General features: G+C 43.0%; 1 protein-coding gene across 4 annotated transcripts in view; it reads left to right on the top strand.

Moving 5' to 3' along the window:
• Positions 1–19,470, top strand: part of LOC111833375 (voltage-dependent L-type calcium channel subunit alpha-1D) — a 97,658-nt gene that overhangs the window by 51,516 nt on the left and 26,672 nt on the right. For all 4 annotated transcript variants that reach the window (XM_072713128.1, XM_072713129.1, XM_072713127.1 and 1 more), the window contains 10 exons: positions 994–1,123; positions 4,498–4,557; positions 6,451–6,557; positions 6,727–6,814; positions 7,669–7,776; positions 7,926–7,978; positions 8,170–8,316; positions 8,553–8,754; positions 18,351–18,509; positions 18,791–18,901. In XM_072713128.1, the coding sequence (XP_072569229.1) occupies positions 994–1,123; positions 4,498–4,557; positions 6,451–6,557; positions 6,727–6,814; positions 7,669–7,776; positions 7,926–7,978; positions 8,170–8,316; positions 8,553–8,754; positions 18,351–18,509; positions 18,791–18,901 (1,165 nt within the window). The remainder of the gene's footprint in view (positions 1–993; positions 1,124–4,497; positions 4,558–6,450; positions 6,558–6,726; positions 6,815–7,668; positions 7,777–7,925; positions 7,979–8,169; positions 8,317–8,552; positions 8,755–18,350; positions 18,510–18,790; positions 18,902–19,470) is intronic.

Raw genomic sequence — 19,470 nt, 5'->3', positions numbered from 1 at the left:
TTGTTTCACATGAGTTTATTTATATAACAGATAACATTACTTTATACATATGTTAAAATGCAGAAACTTCAACGAACATGAAATCAACGATAAACTACGTCTATTTATCCAACGTGTTATATAATACATATTGTATTTGAAAACTTTCCAGCTTTACGATTTCAGGAGAGCGCAGCCACACTGTTAGGAACATTACGCTTTTTGTTTGCGGGTGTTAGCTTCGCTGCTGCTATTAACACGAAAGGCACATTAGCGCAGACAAAGGCTGCATACGCCGAACTATAGGTCTTGCTTGGCGGTCAAAGGCGTTTGACGTTCATTGGCGTGGGAAACGGCAGTTCTACTGCTAAACCACTACCGAAAAGACTACAAACGCTGCGCCTGTTAAAATAAAAGCGCCCCGTCAGGTTTTAAATAATAACTAAATGTTTTGGCTGTTGGTCCGGGTCCGTATGGGACAGCTTTTGGGTCCGGACCCGGACCGTGGTCCGCCTGTTAGTGACCGCTGCTATAAAGAATATTTGGTCTCTCATTAAACACAAATTAACCAGGAAGCGTGTTTCAACTACTCATCAACTGTTTGAAGCCTTTAACAACATTCATTCTGTAAAAGGCTGTTTGTTAGTTTACCAACAAGACTTTTAAAGGATCATTTGAGGAAATCAAACAGAAAAGCCAAGTTAATTTATGTATTTGTTTAATCCATGCTAATTTCCTGACCAATTATTTGCTCTTGAGATCATTAGAAGTTCAATGTTTTGGAGTTTTGGGTTTGGCTAATTATTTTGCCCAGAAGTTTATTAAATAGTGTAAATAAATTCAAACGGAGTCATAGACCCCCCACAAATGTGCACACATATGCAGGTTTCCACACATCAGCACTAACTCACACACAAACTCCATAATGCATGCACAGATAGTTAGTATAGATATTACAGTTTCTCAAAATTGCAGAATTTCCACTAAACTCTTGCTTAATTTTGTATTATTCAGAATTCGGGTGGCATGCTACAGGCTGATAAACCATCAGATATTTACCAACCTGATCTTAGTGTTCATCATGCTCAGCTCCGTATCACTCGCTGCTGAAGACCCAATACGCAGCTCCTCCGCCAGGAATATCGTAAGTGGTCCACCTGGAGAATTCTGTCCTCCTTGGAATTCTCCGAATGTTATGGTAGCTGACGTTACATTGCTGTTCTGGTGCGGTGGCCTGGTGACCTCACACCTGGGGGCACGACTGTGATTTTGCATTTTCTCCTCGTGTTTGTGTGGGACTTCCTTTTTCACTTCACACTTAAAAAAACACGTGGTTATAGACAAATTGCGAGCTAAACTGCCCTTTGTTTGTGCACGTGTACATTTGTGTGGCTCCTCTGTGATGGAATGGTAGCACATGTCAAGTATCTCTTTTCTGTTCTGTTCTATTCTAGTCATCCTGGGTTTCCCCGCCTGCTATGAGCCCTGTTCTTCCTGGGACAGGTTCCAGACTCACTGGGACTGTACTAGGTCAAGTGTTTATGGAAAATGCATGGATGGTTTAATGGGTATTGTTATTCACTTTACAACCATATAGTAACCACTAACAGGGTACAGTCGTAGCCAAACGTTTTGAGTTTTCACAAAGTTTGCTGCTTCAGTGTTGCAAATCTTTCTGTCAGATGTTTCTATGGTATACTGAAGTATAATTACAAGCATTTCGTAAGTGTCAAAGGCTTTTATTGACAATTTCATTAAGTTTATGCAAAGAGTCAATATTTGCAGCGTTGGCCCTTCTGTTTCAAGACCTTTGCAATTCACCCTGGCTGCTGTCAGTCAACTTCTGGGCCAAATCCTGACTGATGGCAGCCCATTCTTCCATAATTAATGCTTGGAGTTTGTCAGAATTTGTGGGATTTTGTTTGTCCACGTGCCTCTTAAGGATTAACCACAAGTTCTCGATGGGATTAAGGTCTGGGGAGTTTCCTGGACATGGACCCAAAATGTCGATATTTTGTTCCCTGAGCCACTTAGTTATCACTTTTACCTTATGGCACGATGCTCCATCATGTTGGAAAAGGCATTGTTCATCACCAAACTGTTCTTGGATGGTTGGGAGAAGTTGGATGTTGGAGGATGTTTTGGTACCATTCGTTACTCATGGCTGTGTTCTTAGGCAGAATTGTGAGTGAGCCCAGTCCCTTGGCTGTGAAGCAACCCCACACATGAATGGTGACAGGATGCTTTAAAGTTGGCATGACACAGGACTGATGGTAGCGCTCACCTTTTCTTCTCCGGAAAATGTTTTTTCCGGATGCCCCAAACAATCGGAAAGGGGATTCATTCGAGAAAATGACTTTACCCCAGTCCTCAGCAGTCCAATCCATGTACCTTTTGCAGGATATGAGTACATCCCTTATAGTTTTCTTGGAGAGAAGTGGCTTCTTTGCTGCTCTTCTTGACACCAGGCCATCCTCCAAAAGTCTATGCCTCAGTGTTCATGCAGATGCACTGGTGGTCCCCCTGATCTCACAGCTGAATCAACTTTAGGAGACATCCTGGTGCTTGCTAGACTTTCTTGGGCGCCCTGAAGCCTTCTTCACAACAATTTAACCTCTCTCCTTGAAGTTCTTGATGATCCGATAAATGGTTGATTTAGGTGCAATCCTGCCAGCAGCAATATCCTTGCCTGTGAAGCCCTTTTTGTGCAAAGCAGTGATGATTGCACGTGTTTCCTTGCACGTAACCATGGTAAACAGAGGAAGAACAATGATTTCAAGCACCACCCTCCTTTTAAAGCATCCAGTCTGCTATTCTAACTCAGTCAGCATGACTGAGTGACATCTCCAGCCTTGTCCTCGTCAACACTCTCACCTGTGCTAACGAGAGAATCACTAAAATGATGTCGCAAGTCCTGTTGTGGCAGGGCTGAAATGCAGCAGAAATGGGTTTTTTGGGATTTTCATGGCAAATATGGACTTTGCTATTACTTGCAATTCATCTAATCACTCTTCGTAACATTCTGGAGTATATGCAAATTGCCATCATGAAAATGAGGCAGCAGACTTTGTGAAAATTAATACTTGTGTTCTCAAAACCTTTGGCCACAGCTGTACCTTATGTAATCATTTACCTATTGCTTGTTAACATTGCTGGATACTTAAACACATTTGGAGTTTCTCAGGAATTGTCATGAAACAGGGTGGATTTGGAGCGACGGCAAGGCATGGTGCAGGTAGAAAGGTGGACGGCCCACTAGCGACTCACAAGACGGGTTTATTAAACAAAAACAGAAAACACTGGGAAACAGTACAAAACAAAATCATACCGCGAGTGGTCAAAGTAAAACAAAAGACTAATACAAATGGGGCAGGGAAACAAGGGACGGACGGGCAACAAAAAACAGAACATTCAAACCTAACTGACATACAACAAACATCAATGACTCCAGGAAGAACAAAATGGTATCAGGAACTTAAATACAAAAACTAAACCGGGTAATGACACAACAGGAGTGAGACATAGACAATTAACCAATCCGGGAGGGTGCAGGGTAACGAGCAATCAGGTAAACACACAAGGGCAGGCACAAAAACAGGCAACAGCTGAAACTAATAATTAAACTCAGGGAACTCAAACTAACAAAGAAACTAAGAAACAGAATCTACACTAGGGGAACAAGACAGGTAAAAACACAAGCACGGGCACAAAAACCAAAACCAAATACAAATCATAAGTCTGAGGAACAAGAAAACTCATTCAAAAGAAACACTAGGGAACAAAATACAAAAACAGAGGCCATGGGATTCAAACACGACAGAGGGGTTCATAGGCAACTGCATGCTCAATGAGTTGAGCCATGCAGCCAACAGGGAGCAGGGAAAAACACAAAGACTGACAACAGGAGGGATGAGATGACCAGCGACACCTGCTGGCCAAACGGGGAAAGGACACAGAGTGGAACAACAGGAGCTGACCCTGACAGGAATTTAAAGTTCTCTAACTTGACTGTGCCGGCAAAGTCTCTAACACCGACTTTGCCGGTGTATTTTGATTGGTCAGTTTATTTCATGTGGGCACCTTGCTTCACAAAGTTCACTTATTCGTTCTGCTGTGTTAACATCATCCATCAATCTTCTACAAATGGCAGTGAGTCTGGAGCCTGTCCCAGGGATGTGGGGCCCAAAGGCAGGGGATGCACTGGGCGGGTGCCTGTCCAAATCAGGGCCCTCAGTTGCAGACCACCCTAAGTTTAAATACACCAGCCGTGTATCTTTGACTTTTGGAAGGAACCTGTAATACCTGGAGAAAATCAGTGTGAATATGGGCAGAATGTGCAAACAATTAAATATAAACTAAGGGGCAGAAAAAAAATTCCCAGGTTAATCTTTGGCATACATACACTTGAATTCCCTTTGTGGCACCCTTACCCACACACCTGCCAGTAAATCTGCTAATGGGGATCACCCTCTATAGGTGTTTTCTCAGGACCACTAAATGTTTGTGTTCCTTTCACAGATTCTTGGTTATTTTGACTACGCTTTTACGACCATCTTTACCGTTGAGATCTTGCTGAAGGTAAGATGCCCCCTGTCAGGCGTGACGTGGCGCTTGTGTGTGCAGTAACCCTGATCACACATAAGCGTGTAGTAAGCGTTTAATAGTATTTCTGTGTTAGTGAAGGTCAGCCCGCCATTACAGACTACTGGTTTGTTTATTTCTTTGAATCGCGACTCTTCTTTCAAACACAGACTGACTGAAACCTTAAGGCAGAGATGTCCCTTTAGTAACAGAGTAACAAAATTCAGTAATGCTTTTCATTAACTGCGCCTTTATAACGCATTCATTATGCATTCATAGAATATTCATATGTAGCATATAATTATACTTTAACATCCTAACATACACTAACAGCTTTAATATACATTAATAACAAACATTATATGACAATATGAATGAATGCTATACATTTATATAGCGCTTTTCAAGTCACCCAAAGTGCTTTACAGAACTAATGGGGAACCACTTCAACAACCCACCACTTTGTAGCACCCACCTGGATGATGTGACAGCAGCCATTCTGCACACCACACAGTATCTAAGGTGATGAAGGGGCAGGAGAGAATTCACCAGTTAGATATAGGGGATGATTAGGAGGGCAGATCTGATAAGGCCACAGAGGACAATTTTAGCCAAGGCATCGGGGTACAACCCCTACTCCTTTGAAGGATGCCCAGGGATCTTTTATGACCTCACAGAGTCAGGGTCTTAGTTTCATGTTTCATCCAAAGGACGGCACCATTTTTACAGCACCGTTTCCCTGGCGCTCCTCTGAGGCATTGGGGTCCAGACAGAGCACAGGGCGGGTTAACCTGTTGGCTACACCAACACCTCTTCCAGCAGCAACCCAGCTTTTCTAGTTGGTCTCCCACCCAAGTACTAGGCAGGTACAAACCTGCATAGCTTCAGGTGGATCACCTAGTCTGAACTGCACAAGGTATGGCTGCTGACAACAGCAAACGTTACAATTGTATAATCATATGAAGTTCACTATTAATGTATATTAAAGCTATTAAGGTATGATAGGATGTTAAAATATACTTACATGCTGCTTATGAATGTTCTGTGAATGCATTATGAAGGTGCACTGAATGTTCTACAAATGCATTATAAAGGTATTACTGTGAAGTGTTACCCAAATTTCTGGCAATTGAGAACATAACAAACAAGTAATCAAGCTAGTTTCAAATATTGTGTTTTTATTTGGTAAATTGGTGAAACACATTAGTATAAGGATTATTTGAAGTATTTGCCATTATAAGTTTTAAGGGACAAGCTGTCAGATTTTAGATGGCTTATTTCAGACTGAAGATTGTAGAACCTCCAGGCAAATTGAAATGCTTGTGTTGGCTTGTATTACCATAGTACGGACCAAACTGTGTACCAGACTTTTGTATTTCCCACTGTTCTTCATGAAGTGCTTGTGCAAGTGACCTTTTCCCCCAAAGCTCCCAGACAATTTGTATTAAAGTGCCAGTTGTTTCCTTCATATGTTGTTTTGACTTATCCACATTCTCCCCGACCACATAATTTACAGGAATATAATTATTTGTTTTTTTATATATATATATATTGTATTTGTCTTCTTTCCATCATTCTGGTGGCTTGATTGCTCTTGTGTAGCTATAATTTGTCTTGTGCAGACAAATCTGACACTTTCATCAAGGGGCCAGGAGCTGCATTGAATAGCAAATTGTCAAATAAGTCACTGGCTGTTTCATTAATGTTAAGTTGGAGATGAATGATTCACTACTATGTTAACGTGAAACTGCAAATAGTTGACCTGCTGTCTTATTCATGCCCTTCGGCTCCTGTCATCCATTATCGCATTTGAATGTTGCAAGTATAATTTTCCCATGAGAACCTGCTTTTAGCTCTTTTTCATCCGCACTCCCTCCCACTCTTCCTCAGATGACTGCGTTCGGGGCATTCCTGCATAAGGGCGCATTCTGCAGAAATTATTTCAACCTACTGGATCTTCTAGTTGTGGGAGTTTCCTTGGTGTCTTTTGGCATTCAGTAAGTAGCTCTCTGAAGCTCTCTGAAGCTGATGCTTTGTAGATGTTGTCCGTTTCCTTTGCATTGTGTTTCTGCGAAGTGTAAACAGCAATGGAAGGTACATGATAAGTGGGTATTGTGCATGAGCCTGCCGGGTGGGTAATCATGCTTGGATGTGTTTGGTGCTCAGGTCCTCAGCCATCTCAGTGGTGAAGATCCTTCGAGTGCTGAGAGTGCTCAGACCCCTCAGAGCCATTAATCGAGCCAAGGGCCTCAAGGTACCTCCACTCAACTGTCATGATTTTCCTGTGGATTGTCAGCCTTGTGATCATTCAGGGGACGTGTGTCATAAGTCACTGACATGATGTCATGTTGCTCTGATGGCCCTGTATGTTATGTCACTGCTGAATGACTGAAAAGTAGGGAGAGTTACCACGGTAAATATCACAGATTGTATTATGGGCCACATCTTTGCATAGTGTTTGCGTAAGGAGATTTTCCTCAGGCCTCATTTATAGGATTCGCAAAATTTACACAGGTAATCAGAATCAAAATCATTTTCATTCGTCAAGTGTGCATGCATACAAAGAATTTGATGTATTTTTGCTCCTAGTACACATAGAACTAAACAAAAAACTAATGCTAATCTGAACTAAGCTAATGGTGCTTCTCCTGAGATCTGGAGTACGCAATGTCTTCTTATACATTATACCACTATAAACATCGGCCAACCTCACCTGCAAGTGCTGATGCTTAGCAGCTTATTATTTCTCTTGACTGTTCCATTGAAGTGGTTTTACTCTTCATTTCTGGGTGCTCTGGTTTCAGATATCAATCTTAGCCTTAGTTTTTACTAGATTCTCTTTATTTTTTATTTATTTGTATATCTTTCCTGATGTGACTTTCTAGGCAGAGTTTGTATAGCTCTTGTATAGCTACAGTATCTTGCACTTGTCACTGGCCACTCAAGCTCAGCTTAGCAATGTCTAAGTTAGTTCCTTGACAACTGTGTCCTTTGTATGTATTATCTGCCACATTTCTACGTCACTTTGTGTAAAAGTGCCTGCCAAATAAATAAATGTGAATGTACTTCCCCTCTAAATGCCTCCCATTGGCTGCCCTTGCTCCACAGCACGTGGTCCAATGTGTCTTTGTGGCCATCAGGACTATTGGCAACATCATGATCGTCACGACACTTCTGCAGTTCATGTTTGCATGCATAGGTGTGCAGCTCTTCAAGGTAACGACTTCATGTAAACTGTATTGGCGCCTTCTGTTCACAACCAAAATTAGCCTATTACTAATAGTGAGCATATGGCCATTTGATGTAATGACAACTGTATGATTGTTTTTGAATGCACGTTATTTCTGTGGTTTATCGTCCCGCAGGGAAAGTTTTACCGATGTACTGATGAGGCCAAATCTAGTCCAGAGGAATGCAAGTGAGTAATTATATAACAGATGATTGTATATTACTTATCGGTTATAATACAATTATAGTTGAGAATGGGTCTGGCCAATATTTAGTGTCAGATTATGCGTTGAGGTTGCATGGTGAAGCCCAAATGACACATGGTGGCCTGTTGGCTTCAAGAATTTCAGACTTGCCCTGACACCTTTCTGTCCTTCACAGGGGAACCTATATTATGTACAAGGATGGTGAAGTTCATATGCCAGCCGTGCGTGAGAGGGTGTGGTATAACAGCGAGTTCAATTTTGACAACGTTCTGATGGCCATGATGGCACTCTTCACTGTGTCCACTTTCGAGGGGTGGCCCGCGTAAGGCTCTCTTCACTGCCTGTATGCAACACCTGCTGTACTCTGTGCTGGAGGCCTGCATAAGACTTTGTCAGCTCTCATTCTGCCCATTTAACATAATTATACACATCAGAGATTTTTCTTCAGCTATGTCAGACCTTGTCCTCACTCTGAGACCCCCGCACACGGTTGGTTGGCTCCATATCTGCCATTGCACTTTTGCTCTCTCATTGGTTCTCTGTTTCCTTGTTCAAAAGGCTGCTCTACAAGGCTATTGACTCCAACCAAGAGAACATGGGCCCCATCTACAACTACCGCATTGAGATCTCCATCTTCTTTATTATTTACATCATCATCATTGCCTTCTTCATGATGAACATCTTCGTCGGTTTTGTCATCGTTACATTCCAGGAGCAAGGGGAGAAGGAGTACAAGAACTGTGAGCTGGACAAGAACCAGGTTTGAGAGGATTTCTCTGTCTCTTCATGGCAAAATACTGGGCAGAAGACAGGCACAAGTTATCTGTTGCTGCAGATTGAGGGTTCTATTTCAATTATATAACAGAGAGGACAGAGAGGTTTGGCTGCTACAATGACTGTAGTTTTTTTTATGTGTGTGTGTGTGTGAGTGTGTGTGTAGTCCAGGTATACCTTACATTGTAGGGACCATTTTTTCCAGTCTCCATAAGGATAACCTATTTTTTTTAAATTGTTGACTGCAATCAAAAAACTAAAAAGTCAAAAAGACTTCTATTTTGTTTAGTTACTTATGGTTAAGATTAGGGCTGTGTAGGGGTTAAGGCTGTCATTTTTGGATTTTGGTTTTGCCCATAGAAATAAATGGATGATCCCCATTTGGATAGGTTCACCAACATGTGTGTGTGTGTGTGTGTGTGTATGTGTGAATGTTTTATGAAACTTCTCCTGTGATATTAGGAAGTCTTGGGCTTTCTCACCTTTGTATCCCCAGATTAATAGCTTTGGTGGAAACTACCCAAAAACACATCAGAGATAGTGTAATGTGTACTTCTTAGGCAAAACTTTGAAGTATGATGCAGAAGTAAAAGATGAATGTAATAAATGGGCATAGGTCTTTGAGGTAAGAGCAAAGGTAATTGTGTAGTATATTATAAATATTTAGTTCTGAGCGATCAGGATTACATAACATGGAAATAAAAGACTTGACCCAGATCCAATAGTCAGAACACCTTGACGAAAAACACAGAAAATTCTCCACCTGTAACTGTCACATAGTTTTATTTCATTGTTGATTGTTGACTGCCAGTGACCGCATAGACTAACGACAACATACCTCATGGCTGGCTGTGAATGATTGAATGTTACTGCAGGTGGTATGGTTGCTGACTGACTGTGATGTAACCTGGCTGGTTGCAGAAGGTACGTTGAGGAATAGGAACCATTAAGTATTGAGGATTAGTGTTCTTGGTAACACTTTCTATGAATTCCTTGTCTATAAAAATCTATGAACACATTTATAACACATTATTATGCATTCATAAAGCTTTTTATACAACAGTTAGTTCCGACCAAGAAATCAGATCAGACAAGAGGCGTTCTATGGACATTTCACATCAGCTGTATCACTCCGCTTTACAGGTGTATCTAAAAACCTTGGAATTGCTTGGTGCCTTTTAAGTAGTGATGTGCAAACCGAATCTCTTTAGTGATTCGATTAATCTTGTTCAGTTCACTGAAATGATTCGATTCTTTGAAACATTGATGCGTTCTTTTTTTGTTTCTTTTTTAATGTTCCCTCCATTATCCTCTATGGAGGACTGATTTGTTTTTAATTTCCTTAGAATTTTTTTTTCTTTCTTTATATAAAGAAGAAAACAAGCAGAGCTTAGGGGAGACAGAGTAACAGGGTGGGGGAAGCAGCATGGGAGGGAGAAATAAAGAAAAAAGGACCACACAGATTGCCGCACAAAAAAAGAAAAAAAAAGACAAAACAAACAAAGAAAAACTAAACGAAAAATAATGATAATAATAAAAATATAAAAATAAAACAACAGTAACAGCAATAATAACATTGATAAGAACTGCAGCTGTGATAACAATAACAATAGCAACATCAACCACAATGTAATACAAATTTATTATCATTAAAACAAGTATGTGTGTATGTCTTTGTATGCATGTACTATTGGTTCTGTTTGTGTGTGCATGCATGGCGTAGAGTTAAGTGTGGATGTATAACTAGGGTGACCAGATAATCCATGTCATCCCGGAGACCTTGAGCTAGGACGGGATTTGTAAGCTACCATTTCAATTAAAATGATTTCACTTAAGCACCGAGTTCTTGCTGTGTGCTGATTGGTCTCCTATAATCATGCACGTGTCACTAATGTTAATGTTAAACAGCTGGATCAGTCTTTCAGTCATGGAAACAAATCAGTCAAAGCACAAGAAGAACTTAACAATTTAGCCAAGCGGAGGACCCTTTCGGTTTTAAGGTAGTTTGTAAAACCTGAAGTAGCTCAAGGTGTCCGGGATTATCTGGTCACCCTATGTATAACTATATGTATGTACTGGTGCGTGTGTGTGAGTGTAACGATTTGTCCATGGATGTGCTAGTAGTTCATGTGGGGGGCAGCAGCGACACCCCCTCACCCCAACCCCACGGCCAAAGCCGCCGGGAACCAAGACAACTTCATATTGCTCTCTTAAATTCAGAGCGCTCACTGGTTTGGTTTTATTGCTGCCGCGACCAGAGAGCAGTGTGCCACTGATCATGCACTCAGTGCATGCACAACAGATGCTGACTGCGGGAGGACTGCACTCGCAATTAGACCGGGTAAATAGTCAGCGTGCTGGAGGGCCCTGATATAAGGCGAGGGGATACTACAGCATTCCAGAAGTTTGCACTGCAGGTACCATCGCTAGTACAGTAGGTCTCCTCGGGTCCAAAGAGGAAATAGAACTGAGCTGTGGATCATATGTGGCCCAGTTACTGTTCCCCCAGAACAGAGGGCAGAGTTTCATCGCCACACATTCCCTCACTCTGGGACAACACACACTCTCTATGACCTCTCAGACTGGCTTCGTTACGAATCATGGTGCCAGAGCTTTGACAGCCAAACAGCTGTGAGGGGAATTAAGGACAAGCAGAGCTCAAGATATGATTCCAATCATGGGCGAAATACTTTGGGCATATTCCATGGAGCTAGAGATTCTGTAGACATCTCCCCCCCACCTAAAACAGAGGGAGTCATGAAGAAGAATATGGCTAAAGGTAAGCCCCACTGCCCCTTCTGTCATAGCTCAGAGCATCATCTTGACCAGTGCAGTTCAGCTGCTAAGCTTTCCACAGACCAGCTTAGATAATGGATACTCGCTAATAAATGTTGCTGGCAATGTGCTAGACCGTACCAGAGCATGTGAGCGGTGACAATTTCCACTCCTCGCTCACGAAGCTGTTGGCTCTGCCCGCTCCTCCGCTCTAATTCGCACTAAGTCGCTCCGCTCAACACCGCTCCTCGCTCCACTGAAATTTCCTCCCGCTCCAGTCAAATCGCTCCACGCTCGCTCCAGTTTAAAAGAGGGACGAATAATCTGCATGCCTAACAAATATCACCTTAAACCGATGCCTTATATCATGAAGAAATGTGAGCAACGGCACTCAGAACAGAAAATATTTATTTTTAAACAACATATAGGCAACAATGGACAGGTAAATTTGGCAATGGCATTCCACACAAAATAGTCTTAAAAATAAAGGAATCAGTGGGCTTAATAGCCTAAAGAATATACAGGCTAAGCGCATCCACGTTTTAAATTCCTCAGTTATTTTCTGTTGATGCTGCTGCTGCGTCTCTCTCTCTATAAAATAAAATTTCACTGACAGCGTTACGTTAATTAAAAAAATCCTATTAGACCTAATTTGAATGACAAACTAATTAATTTGATTACCAAATCATAGGCTTTTATACTTTTATTTACTTTATAGACTTGATATGCTACAACCATATAAAACTTGCTCACGTTTTGCTCGTGTTCGCTTAGCACACTCATGTTTCCGAGAAAGGTCTTTTTAGATTCCAAAGCGGATCTAAATCTTGATAATTGTATAGATGAATTCTGGGAAGATTTGCGCACGCCTCAGAGTCGTAGTGTGAGCGGTATCGGAGCGAAATTGGAGCGAGACAGAGCGACCGCTCCAGCCTTAATTAAAAAACCGCTCCGCGCTCTGACCAAATTTCGCCCACTCCGCTCCTCGCTCACGCTCCGCTCCACTCCGCTCACATGCTCTGGACCGTACCAAGCTGCCCAGTGTGATTTAAAGAGGCCCTACATCATATGTCAAGGGAAACATCTCCTTGCTCTTCATGAGCTAAACGCAAGTCCAGTGAAGCAGGGCACAGGCCCTGATACAAAGGAAGAGAGCTGCTTGACTAACTCTGCGTCAGACATCCTTTATTTGGATCAACCAACAACTGGAAGCAGTGTCATGCATAAAGTCATTCCCGTTACCGTTTATTACAAAGATCGGAGCTTAAACACCTTGTTCTCAACGATGGCTCAGAGAGAACTATGCTGCTTCCCAATGCTGCCAAGACCCTGGACATTAAAGGTACAGCAGAAGAACTCCCACTGTGTACTGTACGACAAGATATTCAGGTCCTGAAAGGGACATTCTGTGTCCTTCCGTGTCTCCTCCTCAACCAAGCCCCAGACATGCTACAAGATACAGAGAGCTTTCACTGCAGATTGGCTCAGTTTAGCCCACCATACCTACCCAATAGACTGTCTCCAAAAGAGGTACAGGCACCTGCATGGTCTTCCCATCCAGCCCCTGAAGGATGCCAAGCCACTCCTGCTTATCAGATCTGATCATCCCCATCTTATCACCCCCATCGAACCAGTGAGACTTGGCCCTCCTAATGGGCCTGCAGCAGTTCACACCTGGCTTGGCTGGGCTCTTCAGGGCCCTGCACAGCTCATGGGATGGCCAGCTTCTTCCCAGCAGTGCCTGTTCACCTCCAGCCTTCCTCAGACCAATGAGCTGTATAGGCATGCAGAATGCCTCTGGCAGATAGACTCAGTACCCCACAGAAACGAGAAGGAGGTAACTCATTCAAAACAGGATCAAAAGGCAGTCAAACTGCTTTAGACCAAAAGAGTTTGCACCGAGGTCAATGGCATCCTTTGGTATGCAACTCCCTTGCTACGATGAAAGGAAATGCCGCCTTTGCAAGCACCCAAGGAATCTGTCCTGCCTACTTTACAGAGTACCGAGAGGCGCTTTCAAAGAGACCCTGCCAAGGCTGAGGCCTATAAGATCGAGATGGAGAAACTTATTCAAGCTGAAGTGGTTCAGGAGGTCACCCAAGAGACATCACCGAATAGAGAAGTCTGATACATCCCTCACCATCTCGTCATCCACAATAGGAAAAATCATCTTGTCTTTAACTGTTCCCATCAGTACCTCGGACAAACCCTGAACCAATACCTGTTGCTGGGCCCTACCCTTGGTGCCTCCCTGTTGGGAGTATTGATCAGATTTAGGGAACATCCCGTTGCAGTCAACGGCGACATAAAGGGGATATTTCACCAGCTGCGGCTCCTTCCTGCAGATTGCTCCCTATTACGATTCCTGTGGCATGACCCGAGCCAAGGAGAGCCCCCCCAGGACTTTCGAATGGCATGTGTTACCATTTGGCACTGCATGCAGCCCCTGCTATGCTGCCTATGCCCTGCAGTGACACGTTGTCGACCATAGGCAGCCCGGAGAAGATTTCAGGGTTTCAGTTCAAAGATGCTTTTATGTCGACAACTGCCTTCAAAGCCTGCACACACCCGAAGAGGCCCAGAGGTTGGTCATCAAGCTGAGAGAACTTCTAGCCTCTGCTGGCTTTGACCTGCGGCAATGGGCAAGTAATGTCCCAGTTGTACTGGGTCACCTACCACAGGAAGCCAGATCAGAGAGTCTGGAGCTGTGGCTGGCGCAGGATAAATCTGATCAGTTGGAGTCTACTTTAAACCTTAGTTGGCATTGGAAGTCAGATACCTTGGGGTACAAACTTCGGCCTGTCAGCTATGAGAAGCTAACTCTATGGAACATATACAAAGTCTTGGCCACACAGTATGACCCTTTAGGATTCCTGTTGCCCTTTACCACCCGTGCAAAGACTATCATCAGGCAGCTATAGGATAAACATCGTGGATGGGATGATACAAACCTACTACAGGACCACCTGCATCATATGTCAAGGGAAACATCTTCTTGCTCTTCATGAGCTGAACACAAGACCAGTGAAGCAGGGCACAGGCTCTGATACAAAGGAAGAGAGCTGCTTGACTAACTCTGCGTCAGACATCCTTTATTTGGATCGACCAACAGCTGGAAGCAGTGTCATGCTTAAAGTAATTCCCGTTACCGTTTATTACAAAGATCAGAGCTTGGACACCTTGGCTGTTCTCAACGATGGCTCAGAGGGAACTATGCTGCTTCCCAATGCTGCCAAGACCCTGGGCATTAAAGGTACAGCAGAAGAACTCCCACTGTGTACTGTATGACAAGATATTCAGGTCTTGAAGGGACATTCTGTGTCCTTCCGTGTCTCCTCCTCAACCAAGCCCCAGACACACTATAAGATACAGAGGGCTTTCACTGCAGATCGGCTCAGTTTAGCCCACCATACACCTCGTGGATGGGATGATACGAACTTACCGCAGGACCTCCTGCAGTCATGGCTGAGGTGGGAGGAGGAGCTGCACGCCATACCCTACATTACCCTTCCATGAGCATCCATAAGGTGGATTTAGATGATGCCACCTACGAGATCCATATCTTTGCGGATACTTCAGAACAAGCCTACAGGGCTGTATCATACAGTACCTGAGGACAGTGGACAAGCAAGGGCAGGCTAACACATCTTTCATTCTTGCAAGGTCAAGGGTGGCACCCAAATGCGTGCAATCGATTCCACATCTGGAGCTGTGCGCAGTGGTAGTAGCAGCCCAATTAAGCTACGTCCAGGAAAGGGAGCTAACACCATCCGTTGGTCAAACCATCCGTTGGTCAGACTCGACCACCGTACTCACCTGACTATGCTCTGAATCCTGCCGCTACAAAGTCTTGTAGTGGCAAGACATAAGTCCCTGAGTGCCTTTATGAGGTTATATAACCATCGTCATTCCTATCCCGAAGTCCGTCTCTTCCATTCAGTGTCCTAACCGACACTCAGGTGTCACGATGTGCGGCACACGGACCAGGGAAACAGGTGACGGAGATCAGGATACAGGTAAAATAAAAGGATTTAATAGGAAGACGAAGGGGCATGACAGGGCAACAAGGCACGACACGACAATGACAGAACTAGGGAAACAAACTCTGACGTAGACTTAAATACACCGAACTAATACAGACAATTGGAAACAACTGTAAAACACTGGGAATTGACAGGAGGTTAACGAGGGGGTCGTGGCACAGGAGGATCAGCACGATTGGGGTGTGACATCAGGAGTGTTTCTGCCATATCACTAACAAATCACCCTAACAATCCTCTGTAACACTGACCAATCAAACTCATCCTTTGAGAACATGTACAAAGGAGCGCAAATTTCTCATTAGGCATTGATAATGGATTTGTAAAAAAAAAAATAAAGTTTAAAAGTTACACCTTGTTTATTTATTCAAATGTTTTAATTATTTATTATAATTTAGCCCATTATAATTAGCACACAAGTATATGCACGCAGGTATATATACACACTATGGTAGGCTATATATTTAAACCTGACGTATGGCACCACAGTTTTTAAATTTTATTTATCACTAAAGGCTACAAATAAATATACTGAATATTCACACGTTAATAATCACAAGTTTTATTAGTCAATATTTTGCCGTACAAACCGGTCCTCACTCAAGGCAACACTTATTCTGGCCAATAGATGTCACTACATAGTCAGTGTTGGACCCATAGACTCAGAGAACAACCGAAAGACCCAATGAACCTCAATGAACGATGTGAACCAAATCAACTGGTGAAGCATTACATCACATATTGAGTTAAGCTCTCAACCAACCACGGCACACCCGCGATCCTCTAAGGAGGTACTGCAGACCATTTAATCACCGCACACTGTATAAGCACTGCAAACACGCACCAAACGAGAAACGCCATCACCAAATGCAGTTACCTCTTTATCCCCTGTTGCCCTCCCCGCTGTTCACTCAGGGATACAACACACCCACACAGACATACGCTCGCACGCACTCATACACACATATAAAAGTTATTAAACTCGCAAGCAGGCGACACCCCCCGTGGGGTCTGGGTTCGAGGCGCTATCTTATAGTCCGAAGGGAGTAGACTAAGCTCCCAAAAAGTAGGGAGTCGAGCTCACGCCAACACACAAAAACTAGTCGCGGCACTCCACTCTCCTGAAGTCCCAACCCTAACTCTCGCAGAAGACGTTGCTCTCTGTGGGTGACAGCAAGCTGGCCGCGAGGTGCAGCCACCTCTTGCGGCTCAAGGACTCACAGATATGCTAAGGCCAGGGACGGATTATGGGTTGTGTGGGCCCCTGGGCAAAACGTTCCTGAGGGCCCCCCCACCACCACCACCACCACCACCACCACAATTCAAGGGCCCTTGGCAGCCAAACGCCCTCCCTCCATGTTTCCATCAGAGGCCCTATAGGGTCAGGGGCCCTTGTAGGCAGAGGATCAAAGAATGTAGGCCCTCTAAAATAGACAAACGAAAATACATTGTTGATAAGCGTTGCAAATTGTTTTGGGCTAGGGGCCCCACGGTCCGTAATCCGTCCCTGGCTAAGGCCGGGCTTGAACCAGCGACCTTCTGATCACAAGTACAGAGGCTCAGCAGGCATTCCATGCACGCATGTACAGTGGTTCAAATTATTTTGGCCAGTGAATCGGTTCATTCAGTTTACTTTAAAAACTCGTTCGAAAATGCACGTTCGTTCGTGATTCGCACGTCACTACTTTTGAGAACCTGCCTGCATTTCCACCTGTCTCAAAAATGAACGTAGGTGATAGTGAGAGTAAAGGTTCATAAGTATTGGTTTTGTTGGATTTCTTTTGACCCAGATTTAAAATTTTTATTAGCTGCCAAACCGAAAAAAGGTTTGAGAGTATAACTCATTGCAGTCTGTCGCTAATGCGTATATACACTTTTGTCTCCGTAGATGCTCTGTGTGTATTTATTCTTGCTCGGTGTTTTACCGCTGTCCTTTTAAGGATCGCGCAATAAAAGTTCCTGCTATTAACTGAACTTTACTGTCCACCTCATGATCTCTTCGTCACTTGAGCACCACAATATTTTATTTATTAGACCTGTGGCATGTTTTAAATTTACAATGCAAAGTTATTCAGCTAATTAGCCGGCACTGATGATAGACAAAACTATATCAGTTATGGATTGAATTTTCCGGGTATGTGGAAGTTTTGGACACGATAGCCTGTCTCACTTTCGCTGACGCTTACGGGAAATATTTCTTTTTTTTGCGTAGCCTTGTTAATGTTTAAATAAGTAAACAAAATATGCAGTGTCTTGTTACTGTTACCTTATAAATGCTACTCAATAAACTGTTGTATAAAAGCAATAACATACGAGAAGTAGTGCCGTTGTACTTCAGTACATCAAGCGCCTGCAGCCTCATGCCTATGACCAAATCACAGCCGTAATATATTGGAGTACAACCACACTCCTCGTATGTTATTGCTTAAATAAACATGGCTATCAATATCTATAAAAAGGCATAACACATTATAGCCATGTTTATTACATATAATAAACGCTTTATGAAGCTCTCGTCTATAATGCACTAATGCATCCTTCACTCTTATACAAAACATTATAATGCATTATGAAGGTATATATAGTGCATTATATATGAGAACTTCATTGGAGCTTTTGAAGTACTATAGTCAACACTATAATGTCTTATGACTGTCAATAGATGATGCTGTATATGGATCAGTTTAAAAAAGTGTTTGGTATGCCCAGTGTGAGTGAGGGTCAGCCCTGTGACGGGTTGGGTTCTTCGTGTTTACCGGTTCTGCAGCGGCAGTGTGTGGAGTACGCCCTGAAGGCACGTCCACTGCGGAGATATATTCCCAAGAATCCCTACCAGTACAAGTTCTGGTATGTGGTAAACTCCACCGGCTTCGAGTACGTCATGTTTGTGCTCATCATCCTGAACACACTCTGCCTCGCCATACAGGTGAGGCCTCCTTCCATGTCGGCTATCTTCCTATACAGTCAACATGCTTCTAGTTACCCATGTTAATTGAAATCAGGATGCTGTCATTTATGTCAAAAAAAAATTGTGCTCTCTTGACTACCAGGCTGACATGTCTTTTTGCAGTATCTCCAAATGAATGTTTTCAGAATAGAGATGTTTGGCGGAATGATGACTTCTGCATTTGGCAGACACTTATCCTTCACACATGGTCTCACCTGTGCATCACCTAATGTCATTCTTCTTTTTTCCTTCCAATTCAGCACCATGGCCAGTCCCCTCATTTTAACTATGCCATGGACATTCTCAATATGGTCTTCACAGGCGTCTTCACAGTGGAGATGGTTCTCAAGTTAATTGCCTTTAAACCAAGGGTACGTGGTCACTGTGTTTGTTGTCGGTGCCAGTGTGCTGAGCCTTGATGTATGTTATGTTAAGATGTTGAGCTTTGCTCTACTGTATCTTTTGGTCATGGAACATCTTCAGCAAAGTCTAATAGGTACCAACATTCTAGCAGGCCATGTCTTGAATAATTATTTGAGTTTTTTTAAAGTGCTATTTTAAAGTTCCTGGATCCGCATCATACTGCAGTGCATTTGTTTGAAATGAAAACAGGAATGAGTTTTGCTGCAGATTATGGTTCCAGGAGACTTTCTGCTTCACCGCGTGTGGATTGACTTGTACATTGCTGGGTTTCTTTCTTTTTTGTGCCCCCTTTCTTATCCACTGATGCTTAGAAGTATAAAACAACATAAAAAAGACAGAGAAGCGGTGTTTCACTGTGTTTATCGCATACAGTCATCTTGAGAATTATTGGCACCCTACATAAAAATGAGAAAAATTATTTATAAAATAAACAGTGCCCATATTAACCAATTCTTTAGAGTCCTGTCTTGCTGTATGGCTGCGAGACACGGATACTATCCAGTGACCTGATTTGAAC

Source organism: Paramormyrops kingsleyae, chromosome 6 (assembly GCF_048594095.1).
Source record: "Paramormyrops kingsleyae isolate MSU_618 chromosome 6, PKINGS_0.4, whole genome shotgun sequence".
Lineage (NCBI taxonomy): Eukaryota > Metazoa > Chordata > Actinopteri > Osteoglossiformes > Mormyridae > Paramormyrops > Paramormyrops kingsleyae.
The sequence above is the reverse complement of the archived record's forward strand: the minus strand, read 5'-3'. Positions and strand labels throughout refer to the sequence as shown.